This window comes from Drosophila tropicalis, unplaced genomic scaffold (assembly GCF_018151085.1).
Source record: "Drosophila tropicalis isolate 14030-0801.00 unplaced genomic scaffold, ASM1815108v1 contig_593, whole genome shotgun sequence".
Lineage (NCBI taxonomy): Eukaryota > Metazoa > Arthropoda > Insecta > Diptera > Drosophilidae > Drosophila > Drosophila tropicalis.
In genome coordinates, this window is record NW_027173070.1 from 12121557 (window position 1) to 12148908 (window position 27352).

At 36.1% G+C, this 27352-nt stretch overlaps 5 protein-coding genes and 1 long non-coding RNA gene across 9 annotated transcripts in view; 2 read left to right on the plus strand and 4 right to left on the minus strand.

The window, feature by feature from the left end:
* Nucleotides 1-9321, minus strand: part of LOC137575829 (uncharacterized) — a 124408-nt gene extending 115087 nt beyond the window's left edge. The window contains exon 1 of the long non-coding RNA XR_011032244.1: nucleotides 8786-9321. This is a non-coding gene — a long non-coding RNA (uncharacterized lncRNA). The remainder of the gene's footprint in view (nucleotides 1-8785) is intronic.
* A 665-nt stretch (nucleotides 9322-9986) lies between these two features.
* On the minus strand, nucleotides 9987-13080 carry LBR (lamin B receptor). Its single transcript, XM_068288493.1, has 3 exons — nucleotides 12909-13080; nucleotides 12392-12700; nucleotides 9987-12327 (listed from the first exon to the last, which is right to left on the minus strand). The coding sequence occupies exons 2-3, from the start codon at nucleotides 12674-12676 to the stop codon at nucleotides 10516-10518; spliced, it is 2097 nt and encodes a 698-aa protein (XP_068144594.1). The 5' UTR covers nucleotides 12677-12700; nucleotides 12909-13080; the 3' UTR covers nucleotides 9987-10515.
* Nucleotides 13081-13514: 434 nt separating this feature from the next.
* On the plus strand, nucleotides 13515-17685 carry Tango11 (transport and golgi organization 11). Of its 3 annotated transcripts, none has more exons than XM_068288512.1 (3): nucleotides 13515-13653; nucleotides 13799-14503; nucleotides 16564-17685. In XM_068288512.1, the coding sequence occupies exons 2-3, from the start codon at nucleotides 13952-13954 to the stop codon at nucleotides 16852-16854; spliced, it is 843 nt and encodes a 280-aa protein (XP_068144613.1). In that variant the 5' UTR covers nucleotides 13515-13653; nucleotides 13799-13951; the 3' UTR covers nucleotides 16855-17685. The 3 variants fall into 3 exon arrangements, with proteins under 3 accessions (XP_068144613.1, XP_068144614.1, XP_068144615.1); XM_068288513.1 differs by having other exon boundaries at nucleotides 13799-14428; XM_068288514.1 differs by lacking the exons at nucleotides 13515-13653; nucleotides 13799-14503 and adding an exon at nucleotides 16387-16498.
* Nucleotides 15295-16420, minus strand: LOC137575806 (MIT domain-containing protein 1). Its single transcript, XM_068288510.1, has one exon. It carries the CDS (start codon nucleotides 16322-16324, stop codon nucleotides 15416-15418), a length of 909 nt encoding a protein of 302 aa, XP_068144611.1. The 5' UTR covers nucleotides 16325-16420; the 3' UTR covers nucleotides 15295-15415.
* Nucleotides 17686-18848: 1163 nt separating the features above from the next.
* HmgD (High mobility group protein D) lies at nucleotides 18849-22552 on the minus strand. 2 transcript variants are annotated; one of them, XM_068288526.1, is made up of 3 exons: nucleotides 22492-22552; nucleotides 20297-20496; nucleotides 18849-20205 (listed from the first exon to the last, which is right to left on the minus strand). In XM_068288526.1, the coding sequence occupies exons 2-3, from the start codon at nucleotides 20444-20446 to the stop codon at nucleotides 20020-20022; spliced, it is 336 nt and encodes a 111-aa protein (XP_068144627.1). In that variant the 5' UTR covers nucleotides 20447-20496; nucleotides 22492-22552; the 3' UTR covers nucleotides 18849-20019. The 2 variants fall into 2 exon arrangements, with proteins under 2 accessions (XP_068144627.1, XP_068144628.1); XM_068288527.1 differs by lacking the exon at nucleotides 22492-22552 and adding an exon at nucleotides 21389-21478.
* Nucleotides 22553-25972: 3420 nt separating this feature from the next.
* Nucleotides 25973-27064, plus strand: LOC137575807 (uncharacterized). The gene is made up of 2 exons (XM_068288511.1): nucleotides 25973-26398; nucleotides 26463-27064. Exons 1-2 carry the CDS (start codon nucleotides 26033-26035, stop codon nucleotides 26949-26951), a joined length of 855 nt encoding a protein of 284 aa, XP_068144612.1. The 5' UTR covers nucleotides 25973-26032; the 3' UTR covers nucleotides 26952-27064.
* Nucleotides 27065-27352: the final 288 nt, after the last annotated feature.

The window sequence follows — 27352 nt, forward strand, 5'->3', positions numbered from 1 at the left end:
TCTGGTTGGCCAAGAGAAGAGGATGTAGCCAAGTAAGAGGCAATGTAACTGATGGAGGACGAGGAGGGAGCTGAGAGGAAGAGGATGATGGGGATGAGGCACTGCAGTGGCAAATTGTTTGGTTTTGTTGTTGTTGTTGTTGCAATAACACAAAAGCGGCTGGCACTCTGCGACTATTTTTCGACGAGTTGCCTGTTTGTCAGGTGAATTGTTGTTCGAACATCGTTTATGCAAACTTCATTTGTTGCTGTTGCTGTTGTTGTTTTTGTCATATTGTTGATGTTTCATTTGTTATTGTTCATTGTCAAGTTAGTCAACGTGTTGAAGGAGCAACTTGGGGATTTGGCATCGGAAGATAAAGTACTTGCAAGGATGAAAGAAAAAAGCCAACAACTTTTGACATAAAATGAAGCAACTAAGAATAGAATGGTTGACCATAGTCCTAGATGAGATCTAATCCATGGGGACTTAAATATACATATATCGATACTATACAAATATCGATATGCGCCAGAAAATGCTATATTTTTTAAAATTGTTATTAAAGTTGTTTTCTATTATAAAGCTGAAATATAGTATCAGTATATACTTAGTAAAATGTCGATAAAATGTTCCTTATTTTCAGTTGATTTGTATGGCAATTCAATCTAATGTTTGTATACAATACATAAATCGGATTAAACATTGTCCTTCTAGTTAAAGACTAAAGACTGTGAAACACATTCCATAAAATAAATTAATTCTTGTCAAAAAATTATCGATATGATATGTAATTTATTTAAGAACAGTTTATGGATGAAGAGGCAACCCTACACAATTTAAAGAATGTTCTTTTCGAGTTCATTTCAATCAATTAGAAATTCTTTTTATTTTTTTAGCATAACTACTTCAAAACTGTTAAAAACATTTTGAAACTGTTCCGTATTTGTATTAATTTAAAATTTGTGCATAAAGTTTGTATTTGTGGGCTTTTTATTTCTTATTTGACATTTTTTTTTAAAGCAAAATAATAAAGTTAAAGACAAAACCACAAAAAATTGTTACCTTCTCAAGAGCCACCACATTTTCCACCTTTCCCAATAATAAAAGTTTAACTAAAACCACAAACTAAAAATGTAGAAAAAAAGAAAAAGAACCTCAATAAAATGGTCTTCAGGCTCGGTAACATATCACGTATATTTAGGAGGAAGAGTAGGGACTAGGATGAGGACTAAAACGAGAAGTTAGAAGGGAACAAAGCGAACTAGTGCAATTTACGTCGCTTTGTTAAACGCTTCAGCATAAAATTGCAACAGCAACAACAACAACAACAACAACAAAGTAAAAGGATAAAAACCAAAAAACTTTGAGCTACGGATATACAACTTAAAGGCAACATCCGTCCATAAACCAACTCAACAAACGCTCCTAGCTCCTCCTTTGCTCCTGCTAGCTGACCAATTGAGGTCCTTGTTGTTGCTGTTGCTGCTCCTGGTGCTGGGCAGCTATAAAACAATTTCGCATATGGCTCCCCCAAGCCTGGACAACAAAATACTTACATATACCATACATTGGTTAGGATACCAAAAAAAGGCAGGATGAGAGGGTGTTGAAAAAAATACCTAAACTGAGTCCAGAGAAAGAGAGAGAGAAAAAAGTAGCAGAAATAAACGAACTTGATACTTTTGCCATAGAGATAGATAGACAGAGAGAGAGTCCAGAGAGGCTTGTGGTTGGGCTTGCAAAATCCTTTAGCAAGCTCCAACACCTGGCCCAGCTTCGTTTTTCGTATCCTATGTGTAACAACATCAAGTGTTGCATACTTTTTGGCTAGTTTTCCATGCTCAAATTCTTTGTTGAAAAACATTTCTATTTTGTTCTCCCGCCACACAGACTCACAATTTTTATAAAATTTGAAATATTTTTTCGACCTGGCAAAGCATTTCATACAGAGAAAAATATTTACATGAAAACGCAATGGCAATCCAACGAACCACCAAAACTATCAAAGCATCGCATAGCGAACCACCGTCTATTAAGTTTTCTAATTAAAATCACAATACAGTCAAGTCAGTTGGCAGTTGGAAAAGGACGTGATGGGAAAGTGTTTGCCTCATAATGAAGCATCGTTATGTGGCTGGCCACAACTTAAGCGCCTCATTAAAAGGTAAACTTCAACAAGGATGTGGCGAGGGGGAGGCTAGGAAGGCGGTACGGGACATTTGTGGTTAAGTTGGTTTTCACTTGACAATGAGTTATGAATGTTGCATTTAAGGCAAAGGAGCTAAAAGTTGATAAAATTTGAAATACCTGACATGGCAGAGTAGTCCACGAAGAAGGAAACCTCACAAAATGGTATTAAAAACCATAGGGCCGGGCATAACTTAGACCGGTCAACAATCTTAGCATGGCAATTAATGAAGTTACTGATCAAAGCCACTGTTTTCGACCGATTGTTCCTATGGGAGCTATAAGATATACATAGTTTAACTTTGTTTTCATATTATCAATTAAAAATTTAAAATCAATTAAAACCATTTAATTTTTAACTGATCAATTAATGTACCAGATTGACTTAAATGTCCACAATGCACAGTTGTTACAATTGTTTTCAAGGTCTTCGTTTTGTTGCGTTATCGAACGATATATCACAAGTCAATTTCCTTTGGCCATAAATCATCGGTTAGTCCCTTTCTCCTCCTTCTCCTTGGTGCCATTTGTCGGCGCAAGTTTCCGTCGCATCTCGCAGACAATTATAAATTGTAAACTCTTGCTCCTACTCCTGGTCCTGCTGCTGTTCCTGTGTTGGCCTGTTGGCTGTGACATAATCGCAATGAATGAATCCATAACCACTTAGCCTTGCCCCAGGTTTTCGATTAATATTTTGTCTCCGCTCTTATGATGTATGGTCTGCAATGCGCCACTGATTGAGTTATTGGCAGCACAAAAGGAGCAAGTTGGCAAGAACCGAAAGGGGGAGTACGACGATCCAATGGCATGCAAATATAGATAACAACACCTACAACATGACCACAGACTTGTTACCACTCAGAGTGACTGGCCAAGCATAAAGCGCACATGAAGGGGACACAACCCAAACCATCTCAGCTACAACAACCACACATCAGCATCAGCATCATCATCCACATCCACGTCCACATCATCATCATGTCTTTGGTCAAGTCTATTGTTGTAGACCACAAAACCAGACAAAAACTAATGCACTGAAATATATTTCATGATATGGGAGAAACATTATTTGGCTTGTATTTCTTAAATGAAACCCCGATTAGTTTCGATAAATATTTAAATTTCAAGTATGATTAAGCTTAATCAATGCTTACGGCCTTAAGGCTAAAATCACAAATCAATAGACTACCAACACAGCTACTTCAACTGGCCCCTCTTGAAAAGTCTTTGTATTTCTCTAATATGGGTATTCATAGACATCTCATTCCAAGCAGCAACTGTCTTTGCCATGACCCTGAAGGCAGTTTGGTTTCTTAAATTGGAAATAGCTTTTTTCTTGTAGCAACTGGCTCTACTTTGGAAAGAACCCCTGAAGAAGTATTCATAAGTACTTTTGGGTTCTGGCAGAAGTTGATGTGTTTAAGAACCCCTGCTCTTTGGTAGAATATTCAGGCGAAGCCAGTTGCTTCCTGAAATAGTAAAGCTACAAATGGGTAAACTATTAAAAATAAACCCGAAAGCAACTCCCTGTTGTTGCTTTCTAGAGAACGTAACCTACAAATGTTAAATTTTGTACGCCAAACAACTTTATTCTCAGTGTAAGGTATTTATTAGACAATCAGTTAGTCCTTGCGCAAAGCATGTATGTATGTTGTTCTTGTAGTGCTCGAAGCCTGCTCTCTATGTTCATGTTCGGAAGTCCAGGCCTATTGTTTTGTTCAGACTTGGTCATGTCCGTTAAGTGAAGAGCAGCCAGCAGGTGAAGTTGGTGGGCGAGAGAGAAAGGGGTCGGGGGGTTTGGTATACTTGGGATCGTTGCACAGTAATTACAAGCACACAAGTAGAAGTTGAAGCAAAGGAGAGACACATCCTTTAGAGGCAAGTAAATAAAACTGAGCAGACAATTAAGTTTGCTTTTTCTGCCTCAACATACAATTTGACGTTAAATTTTATGGTCAAGACCAGTTCCGACAATACGAGGGAGAGAATGAGAGAGAGATAGAAACGAGTCGAAGAAAATTGTTGCTCTAATTGTTGTTAAAAGGTTTACTTTAAACAAATTCAATTTGCCAAACATTTTATATTTTCTCTTCTTTATTTTTTGGTTTGCAAATAGAAAATGGAAATTGACTGACTAATAAATTGCATGTCACTTTTCATGATGGCTTCATTAGCAAGCAAATCTTTGACAAAGAAAAAACTAAACTAAACTCTCATTAAGCAAGTGAAAGCCAGTAACGACTTGAGTCCTTTTCGGTGTCCGTTTGGTGTGTGTGCTTACTCTTAGTCTCATTCATATTCATTTCATTCATTTGCTGGCAAAGTTACTTTATTTACATTCAATTGGCAAAACTCAATTGCCAGCAAGGACGTATCTCCTCTTCTTTTTCTCCCGGCCTTTCTCTCTGATTTTGTCTCCTCTTTTTTGATTTAATAAAATGATAACGTACGCTGAACTACCGTGGAAATAGAAGACCATGATAAAGTAAGCAGCAGCAACACAAATAGAAAATGGGATAAATTTTATTGTCATTACGTGTTTTTGTGACATTTGACAGAAGACTTTTTACACAGAAAGAAATCAAAAAGAAATACTATTTACTTAGGAAAAGTGTCAAGCATGTCCTTGGTAAAATATTGGCTATTCTTTTGCTTCAAATGCTTATGCTGGTGATCTTGAAATCAAAACTACCTTCAAGATCGTTTAGCGTTTATATTTCAAGTCTTATAAAATTTGGTTTCAAAATGATAGACTAATTGTTGCAATGCCTCAACAAGGAGTAGCCTAAACGGTTGTCTTTGTATTTTATCCACTTCTGATCTTTGATAAAGTTGTCATTTGCATTTTTATCCCAGTGTATCATTTGGTTTTTCTAGTATTTCTTTGCTTTTTTCTTTTGACAATCAATTTCGCGCTCAAACGAGATTTTTTTTTGTTATGCTCGATTTGGCCTTGGTTAACATTACCCAAAAAATAATCTAGTCCTCAAGGTTTGACGTCTTGGTGTTTTTTTTTTTGGTACGCGTATTATAAACGTTTCCGTTTTGGTGTAAATGATTGTTTCCGCTATTCTTTTCTTTTGTTTTGTCTATGTTGGGTTTTCCTTTGTGTTTGTTCACTTTTTTGGGGGTTTTCTTTTACACTTTTTGACCTTTGTTTTTTTCTTTTTTTGTGCGTGTTAATTACCAATTTAAATGCAAACTTAGCCTCTAAGCTTACTTTTTGATCAAGATGAATGGGGAGCAAAACAAAAGGACGTCTTGTCCTATGTCAAGAGTTTTGTCGTCTTAGTAACAAAAAATGTGTGTAAAATTGTATTTCCTCTCTTTTTGCTAAATCAATTTATAGAGTCTCCTCAAACTCACTTTCAATTTCCATCAATCAATCAGAGAGAAATGTTGCACTATATAACAAATAACTCAATTACAGAAACCCAATTACATTCAATAACAATTTTATCGATTCCTCTTATTTTTACTTGTTGACATGGGCCAATTACAAAACTACAACAAAATGCATTGACTTCCGCCACGAGGCAAAGTTAAATTTATAGAAAACTTTGCAATTAGCCATGGCAAAGGGAGGGTCGGAAGAGGGAAAGGGAGGTGGAACGACTGGTTGGTGGCACTCAGTTGCAGCAGCAGCAGCTGTAGACATTGAGGCACCCACGCAAAACTTCATGACAACATTTCTCTGCCCACAGGCTAGTTGAAGGCATTTTGAAGCGATTCCTTCTAAACGACTGAAAGCCAAAGTCATGCGTCGTTGACAATGCAATCTTCCATGGAACCCCTCATACTCCACCCCACCCCATCCCACCGCAAATGAAGGCGGACACAGACCGAGACACTCAACAGACAGACAACAACCAATCATTTTGCTAAATGTACAACAATATAAACTTAAATCCAGGGCTACAACTTTTACAGAAGTTGTTAAATAACAATTTTCAATTTCAATTTATTTTAAGTTGAACCTATTAAGTGCATTTATTTAATTAGAGTTTATTTGACATTTGCCGGTAGTAATTGTGGAGTAAGACAACTACAATAGTAGTCATTGAATATAAACTCTAAATACCTTTGTATGTATTTTAGAAAATACTTTAACCTCATTAAGAGAAACAGTTCATGTTACAATTTACTTATACTTAAATCTATCTTGGGTATTTTTTAGTTACTCTATTGTTTCTAGATCTTTTTCTTGATCTGAGCTACTAAATGAATCCTAACAAAATTTTACATTTCTAAAGAATGAATAGTTTTAGTGACTATATGAAATATTCTATGGAAAAACGGCTAAGCTTTTAACTGCCGACATTATTTTCAAATTTTGTTAGGATCTTTAAAATAAATTAAAACAGCACTAACTAAAGCTTTCAAAACCTCCTGAAAACGGTGTTAAATGTTTTAAAAAAAGTTTTTAGACTTTTAGTGAATTAAAATGTTTCATAAGAGAAAGTATTCAAAAAAGTATTTTGCCATAAGTTTAAATTATATTGTAGTAAGACAAACAATGAAGTATCTAAGAATTATTACTAAAGAGTTCCTTACAACTAAGATTCTGTCTCACCGAATTGATGTGTAAGCTATTGTAACCCTAAATGCAGGGTGATAATATGTGAAAAGAAAGGGGCAGCTTATATAACTTTGAGTGACATGGCACAAAGTCAGTTTGTCTGTCTGTCAGTCTATCTGCCTGCCTGCCTACTGCTACCTATGCTAACACCTTCAGTCAGTCTGAAATCGCCTAGTCAGTTAGTTGAAGTAATTAATTATTTGATAAATGCAAAAAAAAAAGTGAGCAAAATAAACTAGTACAAGGAACAAGCATTAAGTCAATTAAACTTAAATTTATGCCAAATGTTATCTGATGTTGACAAAAGGCGTGATTTACTAAGCCCAGTTAAAGCCAGTTAAGGGGCTGAAAGAGAATAAAAATCCTTTTAAACACAATAAATTCAAAACGTGTGGGAAGAAACTAAATGGCAAGGAAAACAAACTATCATCTACATAGGCAGAAAGACTTTACAATTTGGGGCGTAATAAATATTTAATTTTCGTAGCACACACACACACACAGCGACCCCATCTTACCGCATGGACACAATCAATCAAAAAGTCACAATAAATCCCCGGAAAAACCCCAACACAGAAGAGTACATACATACATACAAAAAAAAAAATCATTTCATTTGACCAAGAACCGCAATTTAAACGCTCATTAAAGGAAAAGCCAACGAACGGAAAAGAGAAAAAACCTGGAAACTACAAGCAAACAATTTGCTAATGTTGACGCCATTATTGTATAATTTTTTTTTTGGTCACGGTGGGGGCGTGGTCCGTCTACGCTGGTCGCTCATTTGTATGGCCAAAACCGCAAAAGTCTGCGGCATTCGGTGGATTTTTTTTTCGTTTTTTGCATGAAGGGTATATTTGTTTTGATATGGACTTAGCAAAATGGTTTTAAATGAGAGTTAAAACTCCAATTTATGAACATAAAGGAACAATTCAACGCATAGACACTTCGTGATTGCTAGTCCTTTGAAGGTGAGGTGACTAACAAAACGGGCGACCTGCCGATCTTAGACTAACCTGTCAGTGGAATTTTTCTTTGGTAGGGAAATTCCGATCAGAAAATCGAAATTCTACTTATGAAACTTGTTAAATTTTGATAACCAAGAGGTATTTTTTCTCCAAAATGCCCGATTTTCCCCAAAATACCCAATTTCTCCTGTTAAAATGACGAGCCCGATCACCACTGTATCTTGTGTGACCTTTAACATAGAAACTACGTTTTTGGGTTCTGCTTCAGGATATTAAGTATGATTTATAATTCTTTAATGAATATTTCAATATTTTATCAAAAGCTCAAGTTGTAAAACGTAAAAATAAATAAAATGTAAGGAAATATTATATTTCAAAATTAAAAAAAAAAAATAACCAAAGAAATAAGAGTATAAAAAATTCATGTATGCTCAAAATTAACCAAGACCTCTGACGTTTTTTTTTTTTTTTTTTTTTTTTTTGTTGGGGTTTTTGACAGTTTCCGCGTCATTTTTCTATTGCATATTTTTCGGGGGTAGGAGTAGGTGGAGTTGGGCTTCAGACGACAGTTAGACGGTTAGTGGTTAGGGGAGGCAGATTGTAATGGTGAATGGTGTCGGTTGTGAGGGCCAGAGCAGGGGGGGAGGTCATTATTTTGGCATTATATGCGGCGTTTCGTACGGTTGGATGGGTGGCTGCTCGTTTGCTCCTTGCTCCATTGCCGGCAAACATTCGTAAATGTCATTAACAGTTGTAACAGTGCGTGGCGGGGTAAAGGGAACTTCAAGGATGGCGAAAGAAGAGGGGAGGGACGGAGGACGGTTGCCACCATTTTTACACAAAATTACTTCTTTTCTATGCCGCTGACATTCATCATCATCAACATTTTTGTGCCATGAAATACGCCATATAATATTTCATTATTCTCATTCAAGTTAAAGTAAACCCCTTTAAATCGAAAAAAAAATTTGTTTTTTGTTTTTGGTAAGTTAAAAACACAGTTTAAAGTGCTTGCGCATGTTATTTTTATGAAAACTAAATTTGAAACGAAAATAAGAGATTTACTCACCTTACCGCAATTTAAGTTACTCAGTTAGCTTGCTCTCTTATCCGATTTGTTCTTCCAGTAAAACTCTCACTACACTCACTTTAACGAAAACACAAATAACAGCTTCATTGAAGCTTACTCATACAAACAGAAAGAAAAAAATTGCACGCTTTCTTGAGAGGCAAAAAAAACGCACTCACACACCCACACACGAACAAAAACAGAATGCCATTTCAACGCAAAAGGAGATGACGTAAAGAAAGTAAAAACAATTACAAACACATTAGACAACGCCAGCGTTGCCGTTTTTATCTGCTGCTGCGCCAACGTCGAAGCCGCTTACGCTTTTTATTCAGCTGCGCAGGCGATCCCGTTACGTTTTGGTTTTACATTTTAACAAAACTAATTATACATGTCTTTAACAAAATTAAAACTTTTTAATTGTTGTACTGTTAATAACCATTATTAACCGAATTAAATTGCGCATTTTATTTTTTAAGCTAAGTATTTTAAGTTTAAGTTTTTCAAGACACAAATTTCGGCGACTAATATTTGCGAGCGACTTTCGACAACTGAAGAAAAGAGATAAAAAGTGAGCAAAGTATGGCGAACAAGCGTGCACTTTCTTGTATGCGTATGTTTGTATGTATGTGTGTGTATGCATGTTGCTTAACACTGTGTTAGAGTGTTAAGAAGGATTTAACAGTAAATGCTTAAATTTGGTTTTCTTTTCCTAATATTTTTAAAATTATAAACTTATCCAAACTAATTTCAAAAAATTTAAGTAAATGTAAACGTAAATACTAATTTTTCTATAAATTGGCACTAATTTAGCACTAAAGTGGTAAAAAATTATACAATTATACTAGTAATTTTAAAAATTCCTTTAAAACAATGGCAAAAAGTTTTCTCAATTGGGATTCCAATTTGGCCTTGTTGATTTTATCAAACATTGTCTTGAACTTTATAGTATGTACATATTTCCATTGCATACTTTAAGCGGAGAAGGAGTCACCAGGATAAATAGAAACTTATGCTAGTTTCCAAATTAAAAACATCAATCAGACAGAATTAAGGTTCAAAATTATGAAAAAGTTTACCTTTATATTATTTAATTTTTTGTTTTACTCGTAATTCTTTAAAGTGATTTCTACTGTAAATTAAATATACTTTGAAATTGTTTTCCCAACCCATTAGCCAGATAAATAATAATTCGCCATAATTTCTTAAACTTTAGAAACTAAAGTTTATAAGTTATATAAGATTTATTAATATAAAATGTAAATATGATAATATTACTGCTATATACATAGATTCTATGTTCTTTAAGTGTTTCTTTTGTTTTAATTTGCTTTAGATAGATTTAGGCATAAAATATAAAGTTAAAGACTAAATGTAAGTTTATTTTAGTATTACTTAAATCAAATAAATGTAATCATAATTTGTCCTTTTTTTTTTCTTTAGCTACACAAATAAAAAATATAAATGAACTTCCCCTTTTTTTGGGGTAATGGAAGGGGAGGAGGGGCATGAAAAATGAAAAATAATTTTGTACTAATCAATTGGGTGAATTGGGGATGGGAGTTTTTTTTTTTTTTTTTTTGTTTCTTGTGGATGTCATGAATATATAATATATACAAATTCGAAGAAATGCGGGCTAAGGTTAAAAAATCGGTGGGCAAAATAACTAAAATAAAATAAAAAATCAGACACAAAAAAAATGCACACACAAAAAAGTCGTTTCATTCCCCTTAATAGATCTTGGGCAGAATATAGTAACGCACTTGAGAACAATAGCGATGCCATGAAGAGTGATAACGCTCCTGATTCCTTACATTAGCCCGGGTGGCACGATGCAAGAGAACTAGAATAAGCAAAGCCAAACCCAACAATGGAGGCCAAGCGGGACGCATGACCATGGGAGTACCCAGAGCCACAAGAGCAATAATGTCACCCAGATAATTGGGTTGACGCAAATGTCCCCATAGGCCACTCAAGAGCAAACGACTCCCCTGATAGGTGTGTATAGTCTCGATATTGGCAAATATGGGACTCTGTGAGTTTAGGCGATATTTGTACTTGTATGCACAGCTAAAACGTTTCACAAAGAGACCCACAAGTAGGAGGAGAATCACTCCAATGGGTGCATACCAACAGGTAATGGGTACACGTTGCTCATAGAAATATTTAGTTACTCCCGACAGGAGATATGGGGTGGAGGCATAGCGTAGGAGAAGAAGACAGCCATAACCCTCATGTTGCAACTCAAAGGATGAACTCAAATGATGTTCAAAGATTATGGCATCCAAGATATAGGCCAATAGACAACTGGCACATAACAAAGAGCCCTTATCATAGTTTACATTCTGATAGAAATAGTTGACCAAGTAGAGGAAACCTCCAACTTGCTCTTCCTCAGCATTCTCCGCAACGGGCCATTTGGGCCATTGTAGAATCTGATAGATATAGCAGGAGGCATATATCAGAGTGGTCACCATTGAGAGGCGATAATAGTATTGCTTCCAATCGACACGACCCAACCATTTGGGATTCAATTGACGGCCCAAAGCGAAATCTATCATAAATTCACCACTTCGTCCATAATCATTGGTCAATGTCTGACGCAGGACATTATATTTGGTGGTATCAACACGCCAATAGCTCCATAAAGCAGCCACAAAGGCACTTATCAGTCCATAGATGCAGAATCTCAAGTAATGACGTAAAACGAAATTCACGACAGGATATTTTAGATATTCCGCCAATCCGCCAGCAAGTAAAAATGTAACTGCCACGCCCAGTGAATTAAATGTATACGTCTCTCGGGTTAAATGCACACGACGTCCTGGCAGAAGGGCCACCAGGAGAAATACCACAACTTGATAGGCCACATAAACGCCAATGACATGATTCTGGAACACTTGCCGTCCCAGATAAGACCAATCCACCAGTGCGGTGAGATTCACACGCTTAAATTGGCAACTATTGCGTGAAGTGCAACTCCAGGTTAGATAGTACACCCAACTGGGCACAAAGATGAGGAGGAAAACTGCACCCAGCCAACCACCAAATTCTCTTGGTGTCTGTAGCTTACGGCATTCCACATTAAGTTGAGGACTTGCTGTTTGACCACGTTGAAAACTCTTGAAATTATCCTCCTGTACATCATCCTCATCCTCCTCATCTAGCGAGTCCTCTTCGATGCCTGTGGAGTAACTACGTTTCGATGATTTGCCATCGTCTTCCTCGCCATAGACAGAACGTGAGACACTGCGACTATAGCGACTGCCTTCGGTATTAGTTAGATTTGAGATAGTTTTGGATACAGAGCGACGTAAACGTTCTGTAAGTCGTTTACGTATGGATTCCGTATCCACTTCCGCACCACCAGTATCGCCCTCGTGTTGTATCAATATATGTTGGCTAGTTGTGGTCGTGGTGGTGGAAAAACTGCTACTATTAACCGAATTGGTTATTAGAGATTTATTTGGCGCCCGACTCGAGGTATTAGTGGTCAGGGTCATGGGTAAATTGCTAGTAGATTGACGCACCGGTGAAGGAACCTTAAGAAAGGAAAGACATATGGATTAGTAGTGGGACAGGATTTCGCTTAGTAATCAGACTTACCTCTGGCACCTCTCGAATGGGTGTTGGAACCTTTGCACTGGCCTTGATTAGGGGTGGTGGGGCAGCACCCACTGTGGGTGGTCCACGACTGGAACGACGTGTTCGCGGCCGTAAATCCTGATCCACTGGTGGAGCAACCTTGACTATGCCAGAGGGTGAAGCACGTGTACGGGTGTTTATAGAGCCGGCACGCTTCGAAATTGGCAAAAGACTGGCAGATGTTGGAGGAGGAGCTGCTGCAGGCAAATCCTCCGTTTTTCGTGGCCTTCTTAGCCTTCGATCCATAATTCCTCACCAAATTCTTTTGTCCTGCAATATATAATTAATATCAGTCTCTTTGTCTCGCTCTTTAAACTGGCTTATTTTATTTTTAGTTCTCTCTCCCGCACACTATCACACACACACACATACATTTATACACACAGATTCACAGTTTACGCGCCAACAGCAACTGTACCCGGTTGCGTCGACAGCGACGCTGACAGCAGCGCAGACTTCCATAACACTTTTTACTTACAATTTACAGCAATGTTTTTCAATTTGTTAACGAGAATATTCTTGTTAACCACTTTAATATCCACAATTTTTATAATTCAAACACTTTATTTGTATTTTAAACGTGTAAACACACTTTATATTTAAAATAAAAACAGAAATAGACGCGCGTCCAAAAGCGGCGGCGTCGACAGTAGAATATTTTTTGTTGTAAAAATGGGGTATGCCAACTCGCTGCAATGTGTTGCGCTGTTAACATTCGATAGAGTTGCGTTTTACAGTACAGTCTGGGACTGTTAACAGCTCAAAATGAATTAGGCGCCTAAATATTTTCACAGCACATAACCAATTCCGAGCCGTTACTTCAATAAAGTGCACCTTTTTTTTTTTAAATTGGCAAAGAAAATAAAAAATTAAACAGACCAAGCTTTGAATTTATTTTGTATCGATACTATCGATAAATTATATTGATAGGTTCTGCAAGTTTGTTGAATTTTTCTCATTTTCGAATATAATTTGTAATAGAATATAGTTTTACAAACTTCTGAAAACTATCGTTTTGTTTAATTTCAATTTATTTTTAGAACCTATCGTTTGATTGCAAATTTTTGGGACACCCTAATTATTAAGCATAGCAGTTTTTGGGCCCATCTGGTCACACTGCTCCGCACACATAACAAAAGAAGAAAAAACCAAAAAACTTGAAAAATTCGTAAATCTAGACGAAGTTTTCCTTGTCAATTGTGTAAAAGGAAAACATTAATATTGTAAGTATTGCATAAACAGTTGCTCACACACACTCACACATAAAACACAAATCGCAAAATGTTGCAAGAACCAAAATTCCAAATGCTAATTGTTTTCGTATAATTTTTCTTCCCCAAAAAAAACGTCTCTCTCAACGCCTCCCAGAGAAAAAGTTGAATAAGATCTAAAAAAAAAAAAAAAACAAACGCCTGCTGCTGGTTGCCAAAAGACGACGAGGAAGAGGAAGAAGAACAGCTGCATTCCCCCAAACACACAATCCCGGAGACAAAAAGTGAGAGTGAGAGAGAGAGACAGAGTATGGTTACCCCACAGTCGCCGACTCCAATGTTCAATGGACTGGACGATGATCTCTATACGGATGCAAAATTCGCCCATGAGATCAATGACAAAATGCGTGTACCGAAACGTATTAAGGCCACCGGTGAATATTCCGATGAAGATCTCTTGCTATCGAATCAAAATGGTTTAATTCACTCCTGGAATTATCATGATAAAATCGATATGAATGTACCCGAACGTATTGTGGTCCTGGGGCATAATCAACACTTGGAAACGCGATCGGCACCACGTGAGATTCAATTGGAGAACTCTATATTACCCAAAAATCCACCATCTGCGGGCTATGCGCGAGTACAGACACCACCGCGTGTCATTACACTGACGGATCATCATTTCCCATCTGCATCGGAGGAGAATTCCCCACTATCTCGACCCAGATACCATCACAATGACGATGACGACGATGAGGATGATGAATTACATGCCACACAATATGTAAGAGCCAATGGTCATGCCCGTATGGGTTTCAATACCAATAACGATGCCAACTCAGTTGAATCCGATTCACAGGTAAAAGAGATAACAACAAGCAATTTATGACGAAATTTCTTCGATATTCGGGGCAATTTGTATGCACATGGAAAGATTAGAAAGCACATATCAAAGTGCGGTAATATGACGCTAATCGCTCATACTAAGCTTAGCGTAATCAATTTGCTTTTTATTGATAAGGTTAGCAACAATTTGAATCAGTAGAATTTATTGGAAATTAGGTGAATATATGGAAAGATGTAAACTAGTTCACCTGCAAATCCAATCAGGGAAATTTCCTTCTAAATTTTTTACCTCTTAGACAAGTCTATCAAATGTATAGATATATTGCATCCCAACATGTTTAGTTAAAGGTTTTAGGATCATTGTTGCCCATATGCAAGATTTTGTAAAGGTCAAATTAGGAAAACGGAACTTAAATTTCCCATTTAACTTTCTTAAATTTCCCATCAAGACACCAAAACATGATCTTTATCTCAACTGTAGAACATTTCTTATGGTTTTTCCAAAAATATGTTCCAGAAACAGTGGGAAATTTGTCTTTACAAACCGAAAAACCTGCAAATTTCGATTTCCTAAGATAATGACATTTAAAAATTTACTGCTTCAAGACTCCAAAATAGATCCCACACTGGATCTTGTTATTGTTTTCAACATCTTAAGATTCACTGTCACTAAACTGAATTCGAAATGTTCTGATCTTATAGGTAAAGCCAAAGAACTTGAGAAGAATATATAAAATCCTACATATATAAAATTGTGCTGAACTCCGATTACTCTGACTTTAAAAGAGGAAAGTTATTTGCAAGTTGAATAGAATAGAATTTTTGAATTTAATGATCATCTCGTGTATATAGTATAAAGTTCCACATGATATTTACTTGTAGTGCCAGAAAAGAAGAAGAGTGTGTAGAGTGTTTCGTTCGTAGTCTATTCACTGGAGTAGGCAGCATGCGACATGGCTGCAGCTGTTGCCCTTTGCCTGCTGTCATCTTTGGAGCAACGCTCCTGATACTCATCATCATCATCCTCATCGTCTTCTTCATCATTTCGATCGTCCAGCTGATCCTCATCGTCTATAATGCGCGGCTTTTTGGCAAAGGCACGACACTTCCATATATCCACCTCTGTAGCCAGACATTTACGGAAATCAAAATCACACATGCCCAACGAATGAATATTCTCGCAATTCTCAAAATAATGTAAACCACGTCCGATTTTGATGACCACTCCAGAGCTAAGGACAATCTTACGATCGTGTAGGGTATCATCGAGTTGGAAATTCATTTGTATATTCCCAGTGGCCAAATCGGAACGTATCTGCTGCAATATATGCATTTGATTCTTGGGGACAACTGGATCGGGTCGTGTTGTCAGACGTATATACTTCAGATAACGACAATTCTTGACAAGAACTTCGAAAAAATTTAAAAGATTACGATAATGATGCTGCTCCGTGAGATGGGGTTCATTTAAATGGGCCTCCTTGACGCTATCATCCAAATATGGACCAAATAGACGCTGATAGCTTCTGCCACGAGCATCCCGTTCGATACTTAAGTGATCCAACAATTTGCTCGCATGCAAATGCGTTTTAACCTGATCGCGCAATTGTTTGGCACGACTCTCGTATGTCTTGAGATATTTGCCACACAATTGCTTCTTATTCGGCTCAGCTGTGGCCATTTGATTCAGCTTGTGGATGCTCTCCTCATAGAGGAGTATGGCCTCCATTATGTGGCCACTTTGTTCACATTTCAAGGCATTGATTATGGACTCCAATTTGGGTAAATCTTCGGCCTCCTCGTCAGGGGGAAGAAAATTTGTTTTGCAGGACATTGTTTTTGAGATGGTGCGGGGAAAGGTTTACTACAGAAAATTTGTTGAAATTTCTAGTATAGGAATTTTTTACTTTTCTGTTATGTCAATGAATTGAAATAATTTGAAATATATTTCATATATGTACATACATACATATATATTTTCTCTAACAACAAAATGGTCTATCCAAAGGCAAATATTTATTTATAAATTTGTATAACCCTTTCTAACGCTTGTCTCTCTCTGTTTCTCCTTAGCTTACCACGGGCAGTGCCAGCAAACGTTCTCAGCTTCCGCAACATCAACAACATCAGGCGCCCTACAATCTGGACTCTTCCCTTCTGGCCCAACGTGAAGGCACACCCATGGGAGAGTTGACACCCCACGAGGAGATCTTGTACTTGCGACGCCAATTGGCCAAACTGAATCGTCGTGTCCTTAATATTGAGATCAATAATGAGCAACGTGTTCAGCGTGAAAAGATTGTCTATTGCCTGGGCCTGGCATATTTTGTTCTAAAGACCATATTCTGGTTGAATCGCAACTAAAAATAAGCAGGGCTGGGGGGGCATAACATGATCATCAACAAGCAACAACAGCAACAAGCAACAACAACAACTTGGACATCTAAAACACTTTAATTTCAAGTTTAAAAATGTTATTTATAGTTTTTTTTTTTTCATTTTTCTTTTGCGGTTTGGCTCTGAGAGAGACGACAACTTAATTTTTTCTCGTTTGCCATAGTTTTGTTAAATTTTTAAGGTTCTTCTTCATCCTGTCTTAATAAATAAGAGCAACATTCATTTTTGACATACAACAACAACAATTATGAATAGCTGCAACAACATTTATTTACCACCAAAACTAAGCTTTAATAACTGAAACAAATCCAATTTTTGTGAAGAAAAACAAGAAAATGATCTGTTTAGCAAGAAGAGATCCCAAAAAAAAGTGAAAAATGTCATATGTGTGCTTATTTTTAAACTATTTCTAGAATTAATTTAAAAAAAAACAAAAATCGAAAAACATGAAAAGGAAGCAAAACGTGAAACCAATTGTTGTTAAAAGTTAATTAGTAATCCCAAAGCGAAACAGAAAAAAAGTGGTATTTGTATCCCATACGATTATACATAAAATATATGATAAAAAATACTTACCAATTAGATAAACAAAAATTATAAATATATATAAATATTAAAAAAAAAAACAAAAACACGTAACAAGCAATCCCAATTCATTTTCATCTAACCAAAAATATGAGAATGTTGAAGATATTACTTGTAAATCATAATTTTTCTAGTACTTTAGCCATGTGAATCGACTTAAATAAATGAATACATTTAATAAAATTCAAATGGAAAATAGTTTAAACAACAAAATATTGTTCTCTATATATCTTAGTGATCTAGAAATTATTAACCATCGTTTAGAGTTTGATTGAATCTAATGAATAATGTTGAGAATGAATTGCATGAATTAATGAATAATTGATTGGAATGAATTTCTAGAATCTTTACTTTTTGAATTCATTCAAAAATTAGTTTTCATTTTATTATTAACTATCAGAAGGATTAAGCTCTTACATCCTATGGATGTCTATACATTTGCTTGCATGCTTTACACTCAACCCTATTCGGATACACTCACTTTAAGGAATGTTGCGAAAGGATCCTTGCAGATGTCCAAAACGAAAGTGTCTTATCTGAGCTTTCGGATCTGCACTTTTAAAATACCATATATCCTGAACCCAAATACAATCTAAACATTAAGATGTTAGATACGAATCCTTTAGAAAATTGTAGTTTTATTTAACATTGAATTCAATATTACTAATGAAATCTGGTTTTCGCTTCGCTTTGATGTCCATGGATAGGAAGAGGAATTTGCAGATTTTGAAGAAGGAAGATAAGGAAATTAAGATCTTCAGAACTGTGCCAACCTGGAAGTTTATATATTTGTATCCCTTTGTAGATTTTTAATATAGGTCTACGAGAGTAATAAATGTTATGAAAAGATTCTGCCCTAAAAACTATTTTTAACCATAAAGATGACAACAAAAGGCTACTTCTTTAATCCATCTTCTTCTCCATTAGCTCCCTTGAAAATCACATTTTGTGTTTCAGTTTAAAAAAACTTAAGTCATTTAATGACAAAAATCATTTCCGCGGTAATTCTAAATAGAAAATTGGACTTAGGTTTTCTTATTTAAATATTTCAAGAGGCACAATGTTGTTTTTATTGGACAAAATTGCATTACTTTCTATTCCAAAGATTCGGCATCGAAAATAAAGTAATCTATAAGTATTTAATCCACGAAAATAAGAATAAACTAATTCCAAATCGAGATGAAACGATGTTACAGTCCATTTTTAAATTTTTTGAATCAAATTTACTCTGCAGATTCAACTTCTATTAAATTACCTCGTACGATGATCTTGATAAAGTCTTATCAAAAAGGACTTAAAGATAATTTAAGTATTCTATTTTGAAACAAATTCTTGTTTTGTCCTACAACTCCATAAAAATAAAAGTCTTAGCTTAATTTTTTTTGCCGAAAAAAATATGTTTTTATTCAAACTGCCCTGCTTCATCGTCGTCATCGTATATAGTTGTTGTTATTAAATTAAGTCTACCGATTAAATGCAATTACATCAGCTCCATAACATCACGACTTTATCTTTTTTTCTTACACGCTTCTGCTATATAAATCTTTAGCTAACAAGACGAACGTATTGGTTTTTTTTTTTTTTTTGGGAGGGGGTTTAAGGTAAAGTGAGTTGGGGGGAGGTTAAGGGAGAAATCTGAGGGGATATTGTATTGTGGGAGTAAGGATGTTAGAATACTTGCGAATAAACCTGAGCGAAATTTCGTTTATCGTTTTTTTGTACACTCTCTTCCACATCAAAAAATGTTTAAATGTTACAATTGGTATTTCGCTATACTTTTTATACATTTTGTATACATATAATATATATACACATATACATATATACCCCAGAACAAAAAAAAGGACAAAATCCTCTCCTATCTCCATGTCTCTCTCGTTGGCTCTGGAATAACTGTCAACTCTTCATCTATACTCAAATTTGGGGTTTACATTTCTCATTTGTTTGTTTTTTTTTCGTTTTTTTAATATAATTCTTTGTTTTATTTAGTTTTTTTTCTTGTTTTTTTTCGTTTGTTTTTTTTTTTTTTTTTTTTGTTTTAATTGGAATTACTTTACAATTTTAGATAAATCATCGCCTCGGCACGCTTCAGCCACCACGATCCCCGCAAAGAGGGACAACGTGGGAGAAAGAAGACGCGCTCATTCTTGACTTTCTTTTGCTTCTTACAAAAATTGTGTTCCTTGCTTTTTTTGTTTTGTTCTCTCATATTATGATGGGTTTTTGTCTCCTTCTTCTTTTTGTATATATAAAGGTATATTAAAAAGAAACGACTACAATAAACTTAAATTCTTATTTATAAATACATTATTCTGTTCTTTTCGCTCTTCTTTTGTGTGTATGTGTGTATATGGGTGTGTGTGTGTTTATGGATTTGTAATCTATTTAAATGGAGTTTTTTTTTTTTTTGTGTGTGAGAATCCTTGCATTTCTCTTATTGATTGTGACTTGTCGATGAATTTGTTTTCTATTTTTTGTTCCATTTTGAAGAGTGTGTTTTGATGGTGGTGAGAGAAGAGAGTGTATTTTATTAATCAAATACCATATCTACTCGCTTTCATCATCATCATCTTCATCGGAGTCATCTTTCTTGCTCTTCTTCGCCACCTTTTTCGTTGGTTTTGATCGTTTCTTGGCACCGCCATTGGCAGCACTGCTGCCACCATTGGCCTCAAATTCTTTGACGGCACGATCATAGTCATCCTTGGCCTTGGCAGCCTTTGCCTCCCATTCCTAAAGCGGGGAAAGAAACAAAAAATTATCAATTTTAATTTGAGTTTCAAAATGTGGTTTTGCTCTAGTGTTCGTTTGTTTGATTACTAACCGACTTGTCCTTCATGGCCCGCCATAATTCACCACCACGTTTGGCGACCTCGGTAACCTTAATGCCAGGATTCTCACGCTTGATTGATTCGCGGGCACTGTTTAGCCACAGCATGTAGGCGGAGAGTGGGCGTTTTGGTTTATCGGCCATTTTATATTATGTTTTTTATGTAATTTCAAAATGTAATTAAGAAGAAGGAGCTGTAAGTAGAAGAAAACCGCAAAAAAGTTAGCGCCATATTTTTCCAATAACAACGAAAATAAACGTTAAAGCATGTAGCAGCAGCTGCCGCCGTTCAACAAAAACCCAATGGCTGACGGCGTTGCCTGAGCTTGCTCTCTCGCTCTCTCTCCACGATACTCTCCCTTTACTATTAATGCTTATTGAAAAGAGAGATGGCTATACAAGCGTCCAAGCCAGGCGTCAGGCAGACCACAAACCAAGAGAAAGAGAGAGAGACCAGCGCATAAAATGCGCGCGCGCGCTCTCATCATTTTTCAAATTCAATTAAACTTAAACGCGCGCGCCACTCAATAATTTCCATGTGATTAATTGCAGTGCGCATAATTAATATAGAGTGAAAATATTAAATTTTTTAATAAGCAACACTTTCAATAATTTAACACACACACAAGTTCGTTTTAGGTGGTTTGCTGATGAAGACACCAACGAGTGTTGCTCTAAGGCAAATGGCCACACTTTTTTCTTTTTCTGTATGCAGCGTAATACACTGGGGGTACAGGCGCGCGCTCTCAACGAAGCGAGATTGAAAGAAAAAAGCAAGCCAACCAAACAGAAAAAAAAAATAAAATAAAAACTTTACTGAAATGGCAAATATTAAATTAATTATTTATATGCCTGGTAATTGTAATTGCTGGGGCTGTACACAAGCCAAGTTACACTAAAAAAAACTTTGCTTTTAGTTAAGACATGTCTTATGTGTGTTTGTTGAACTAGCACTTATTAGGGGCTCCACTTTCATGTTGTTTATTTTAAACGTTTGTTAACTGACTGTATCTTTTTCTTTCTTTTTTATAAAACTTTACTTTTTTTATTTAATTTTGGCAAAGGGAATTGCACCAAAAAACCAACCTTGCTCGTTTACTACTTGAATATAACTGTACGGTTTTGCTTTGCGCTAAGCCAAACGAAGGCACACACCATAGCAGAGGTATCAGAAGCAGCGACGTTAGCAGAGATGCAAAGAAAACGCGGCAGATGTTTTCAAGCGTAGGTCGAATGCGAGGAGGGGTAGGTAACGGAACTAGTTCGTTTGTAGAGAAACTCGTTTCAAGTATTTACGCGTGTATACAGATAAATATTGGTAGAGGTGAAACAAAATACTTGCTACAAATTATAAAATCCTTTTAAAAAAAACTTTGTTTTCAGTTTAAACTGTATATTTTTCTTGCAATATTTTGAAGAGAACTAATAGAAAATGAACCTTTGTTGGCAGCTCCGACAGAATGCCTCTCTCTTTTTATTTCTTAGTCTCTCTCTCTCTCTAACTGTGCTCTCTCGCTCTCTGCGGAACCGGCGAATTAAAAGAGAAAAACAAATACAGCAAATATATAGAAAACTATGCAGAAAAAAATTATATATGAGAAACATAAAAAGGCGCGCATTTTTGATCTATGGCGTGCGCTTTAAAACAATTAAACAAAAGTTAAATAGAAGTTTTTCTTTTTTTGGTGAAATTTTCGGTTTTTTTTTTTTCTTGTAGGCAGCCATCTTGTACTAGAGGAGCACAGCAGACACACGCATACTTAACACACACTCGACGAACGAAGCAGCAGCAGTAGCAGACCAAGCGCTTTTGGCCTTTGCTTTCTCTCGTCGACTCAACTCTATATGGGGTACAGCCCCAGCACTGAAATGTTTGCTTTTTTTTGTGTTTTTTTCTTTTTGTTTCAGCCACAATACATAAATTAACACATTCTAAAACTAACATTATGTAGGTATATTAAGAGACAAATGTAAAACAAGAAAAAAAAATAATGATAAACCTCGTTTTCAGAGGAAACTTATGAAATTATAAGCAAAACTTAGTTTTAAAGTCGTAATTTTTCACACAAAGTCTTGTAGATAACACTGTTTCTGTTTTTTATTATTATTATTTCTTTCCATTAATCAATGCTTTTCTGTGTGTATGTGATTTTGCACAATTATGATTTTTATTAGAAGAATTCACCAACCTTATTCGTGCGTTGCTCAAATTGTACTGTACGGACCTTAGCGTCGTTCGGCAAAAGGAAAGCGAGTAGGTATAAAAAAATCTGCGATGCCGGCAGAGCCAGCAGCAGCAGAAATGCCATCGACAGGGGAGCGGAAAGGTAAGAAACAGAGAGAGTGAGAGAATGAGCGGGAGAGAGCGCGTGAGAGTGTGAAAATAAATGGTAAAACGGAATACAAGATAAATAACAATATAAAAACAAATAAAACGCTTAGGAAATTGGAAATCAGGCAAATTGATAATGCATTGGGGAATACATATCCTGCAATAATAGAATAATTTTTTTGAATAAGTATGCATTTGAAGAAAATTTTACTCAATTATATGTATGTGTGGTTGAATAATTGGCTTTTAGGTGGAGTTTCACAACGTTTTACGCATACATACAACACCGTGGTGAGCACAAGCAAGCCGCCTCTCAATTTGCTCTGGACCTCTGCTGGACTCTTCTTTTAAAAATGGCGCCAAAATGTTAAGAATGTTTATGTATCAGGCAATAGTTTAATAAAATTTAGTTATTAACTAGCGATATCATTATGGATTGAAGATGATGGAGCAAAAAATAATGAAAAAATTGAATAGAAGTAAATTACTGTAAAATTCTTCTACATAAATTTTAGTAGTTTAATTCTGTAATTAATTACGGTTCCCCCTTTAAAACAACACTAGTAGGGATTGTAAATAATTTATATATTACATGGGACTATGTTTTATTCAAAATTCATTTATAGAACGGACCTCGCATAATTAATATTTAATTTATTGTCCCTTTCTATAAATTGTTTTTCTTCTGGCTTTATCTCCAGTTTGTGGGATAACAGAGCTCCGTTGCGGTTCTGTTAACGCTGCACTGGGGCCTAAGACATTGTTTTAATTTCATTCTTCTGTTCTAAATGATTCCGTAAGATATTTATGTATGTACATAATATTGCTTATTTACCGCTTTAAATAACTAATAATTAAATTATTGGCAACTGTACATACATACATATGTATTTATATGTATGTATACATATTATGGGGACAAAAAGTGGCATAGCATTCATCTTTTTGTCATGCAGGCAAACAACAGGCAAGGTAATAAAACTCAAGATGGTACAATTGGTGAAAATGAAACTTCTTCTCTTACTCTTAACCATGTTTCTGTTGTGTTTAATTTATAACAAATTATTTTGAAAGAAAATGGAGAAAGAACGTAGAGAAAAATATTATGTGCAACTTATAATTTTATTCTTTCAATTGCTTAAAATCAAATCGTCCTTATGGAAGTCAGTTCCAGTATTGCAATTGACAATAGTGAAAAAAGAAATAGAAAAAAGGTAACAGTGAAAAGGCCAACGTCAACGGAGACTTCTTCGAGATCAAGCCAATCTGATGGGATCGTAACATTCATAAGAAGTTAAAGGTGAGTTAATTTGATTATTATTTGTTAATTACACATGTATGTTTGTAGATATGAACATACATATGTATAACGGTTTTCAGTTTTTTTCCGCCATTCTTTGTCCCTTTGAGACCAAAAAAAAAAACAAACCCGTTACTTACCAAATTTCTTATAGGTATGTACATATGTAGGGTCATTCATACATATGTATGTTTGTACATATATTTCCTGATACAGTGTTGCTGTCCATTTTTGTCAGCGTTCAGTACAAGTAACGGTTTTCAGTTTTTTACGCCATTCTTATTCTTCATCGCTTCATGGTCAGTAAATTTAAAAGTTTTTTTTAATTTTGTAATTCGTCAAATCTGGGTTGTAAAACGTTTCACAACACTACATGCAGCAACTATTTCGTCGGCAAGGGGCATCCCCACGTTTATGCATTTGTCTCGAAAACGTTACGAGGAATTTCAATAAAACTCTCTGAACATATTCCAGAAAGCCATCTCAAAATTCTGGCATTCAATCTTCATTGGGCCGTTACTGTATAGTTTAGTTTTTGCCCGATAAAGTCGACGTAATTTTTGACACATTTTGCATGGGAAAAATCATGGTTGGTTCAAAAAAATTAAATTTTCTCAAAAACTGTGTGAGGAATTTTCACCAAACTTGGTGGGGATATAGATAACTAATTGGGGAAAAATCGGACATTTAATCTTCATTGAGCCGTTGCAGTATATTGGAGCTATACGAACACGAAAAAACGACTTTTTCGTGGAGAAATTGTCAATACGTGGAATGCTCAAAAACACCGAAAATTGAATTAAAACAAAAACTTCATCTATTCTTAATAGAGCTTTATTTGTTTCAAAAAAGTTAATAAATAGCTGAAAATTTAAAAAATAAAAATGAAAAAAAAAACTTAAAAGAGGACCGTCGCTTACCCGAGTTTAACAGTGTCGGTAACTTGACGGACATTCTTCTGAAATAATTATGCCATAGCATTCAGCTAATTGTCATGTAGACAAACCACGGGCAAAGTAAGAAATGTTAAGAGGGTAAAACGGATATGTCTAGTGACGTCATAAATGGTGAATGGCTACATGAGTATAGGTACAGCAAATTTTTTACCAATTTAGATAAAGAATTTAAAAAAAAACATATTCCAAAGACACATTCATCATATATCCCATAAGTATTTCATATGTATATATGTATGTACAGATGTGTTTCTTGGGGTTATTTTGTATGGATTGGTGAACAGGGGTTTAACAGGGTCAGGACGCGCGCGATGTAGGATACATTTTCCCGCTCAAAAAAGGAAACCAAAATGAAGCCGAAAGGAAAATGTATACTAAAAATACGTTGCGTTGCAGTTTTCCTGCGTACAAAAGGATAAGGATGTCACGCGCTGTTTGAAGTTCACAATGAACGGCAATGAACGACATGGCTACGCGATGAGACGGACGCTGACGATAAACACGGGTAGAAAGGACCAAAAGAGACCGAGAACAAGGCAGACGTCCTTAGCATGTGTGCGTGTCTGTGCAATTTCTAGCTAAGCTGGGTTGGCATAGGACCTTCGGGGAGAATGATGGGAAAATATGTGCAGCATAAGAGACTGCAACTGAAAGAGCTGTGTGTGTGATTTTTTTTTCTGTATGAGGGGAGAATTCTGATGCAATTTACAGCAAACAAAAAGATTGTTTCTTGCAGCCTTCTGTACGACAAAGAAAGAAAAACAATTACAAAATCTGTATAGCTGTATGTAGCTTGTTTATCACAACAGCAAAAACACTATGTTAGTTACATAAGTATGTTTATGGAAATTTCACTTCTGATTTTGAAAGATATTTACTTTACTTATATTTGAAAATTCTTTTTGATAATGTTTGCATTAGGCAGATATTTTCAGCTGTTGCTTTTTTTGAAATGCGGCGGCAATCAGATGTTAGCGTTTGCGTAGGTCAGAGAGAGTCGCGGCTAACGGTACCTGCCGAACGAATATTGAGCAGAGAGCAAGAGTCAGTCAATAGCGACCAAAACAAAAGCTACTCGCGGCTCCCGCACGACAGTACCCGAAGAACAGTCGATTTGACCGGTTTAAAGTGACGGCGCACAAATGAGTGCTGTTGCTAGATCCGGATCTGATGGGCCTCGCCGTCATCTAACCCCGTTCCGTTTCACAGACGGACGAAATGTTTTGTTTGTGGAACTTTTAGGTCGGGAGCCATGTCTTTGGAACCAGCGACCATATTCGATGAGAGCCAGAAATGCCGCTCTCAAGCGCATACAAGCCGGCTTAAATGCTCAACTTATATGTCGTGAGGCTCCACTGCATTTAGACGGTGTAAGGATCAAAATATCCGATATGCGACGTCATTACACACAGGAATTAAGAAAGATGCGTTTGAATCAGAATTATAAACCAAAATTTGCATGGTTTGAACCGCTGCATGCCTTTCTTGGCGAATCCTCTGATTCTCTGGTATGTTATCAGTTATTTGAGCATGATCGTTTTCTGTAGCCTTTGTTCCCTTGTTTTGTTTTAGGATCCAAAAAGAGACTTGTCGTCGCCACAATTAAAACAATTTAAAATAAGACTTACACGCTTGAAGCAACTTCCACTACCAACTCAGATTAAACTAGAACCTCAAGGAGTTCTTGTGACAGTTGAGGAGCCAAAACGTACAGCATTTACAGTATTGCCGGCTCCGATGCCTCCGCCTCCGCCTCCTTTGGTACCTGCCATTATAGCACATCCACCGCCGCCTCCGGTGGTTTCATCTTCAGTTTCGCATTTCTGCGAGATAAGCCCAACGAAAATGCCACCAAATGAAGGAGGTGGAGGAGAAGAAGGACGCGGAGGTGGGCGACGGCATTCGGAAGATGAGTTTACATTCTTTGGCCTAAGCGTTGCGGCCCAGCTTCGCAATATGCCGCTAGAGAGTGCCATGATTATGCAATCGAAAATACAGTACTTACTATCCATAGAACGTCGCAAGATAAATGGCCATACGACTGATGTGAACTTATTTTAATTAGTTGTTAACAACACTCTTTCCATTTTATTCTAGATATGTACTTTTTAAATAATTTAATAATGTCTGTCACACATACATACATACATATAAATTTTTGGTTTTTAAAGAAATCCAATGTTTTGAATTTCAAAAATATTGAGTGGAATGCCCACTGTAGTATCACGCATCTAACAACTGAACAAAGAGATTCAATTGAAAGAGAGAGCTAAAACACATTCAGAGAGTGATAAAGAGCAAAGGTTTATTTGTGTATGTGTGAGCGTGTGGGTGATTTTCAATTCTCGTTGTGTTGTTTTTGTTGCATTTAGCAGTTTCGTTCAGTTTGCGCATTAGAATTTGTGTGTGTGTGTAGGAAAAAAATGAAATGTTTGTCAAATTATTGCCAAATTGACAATTTC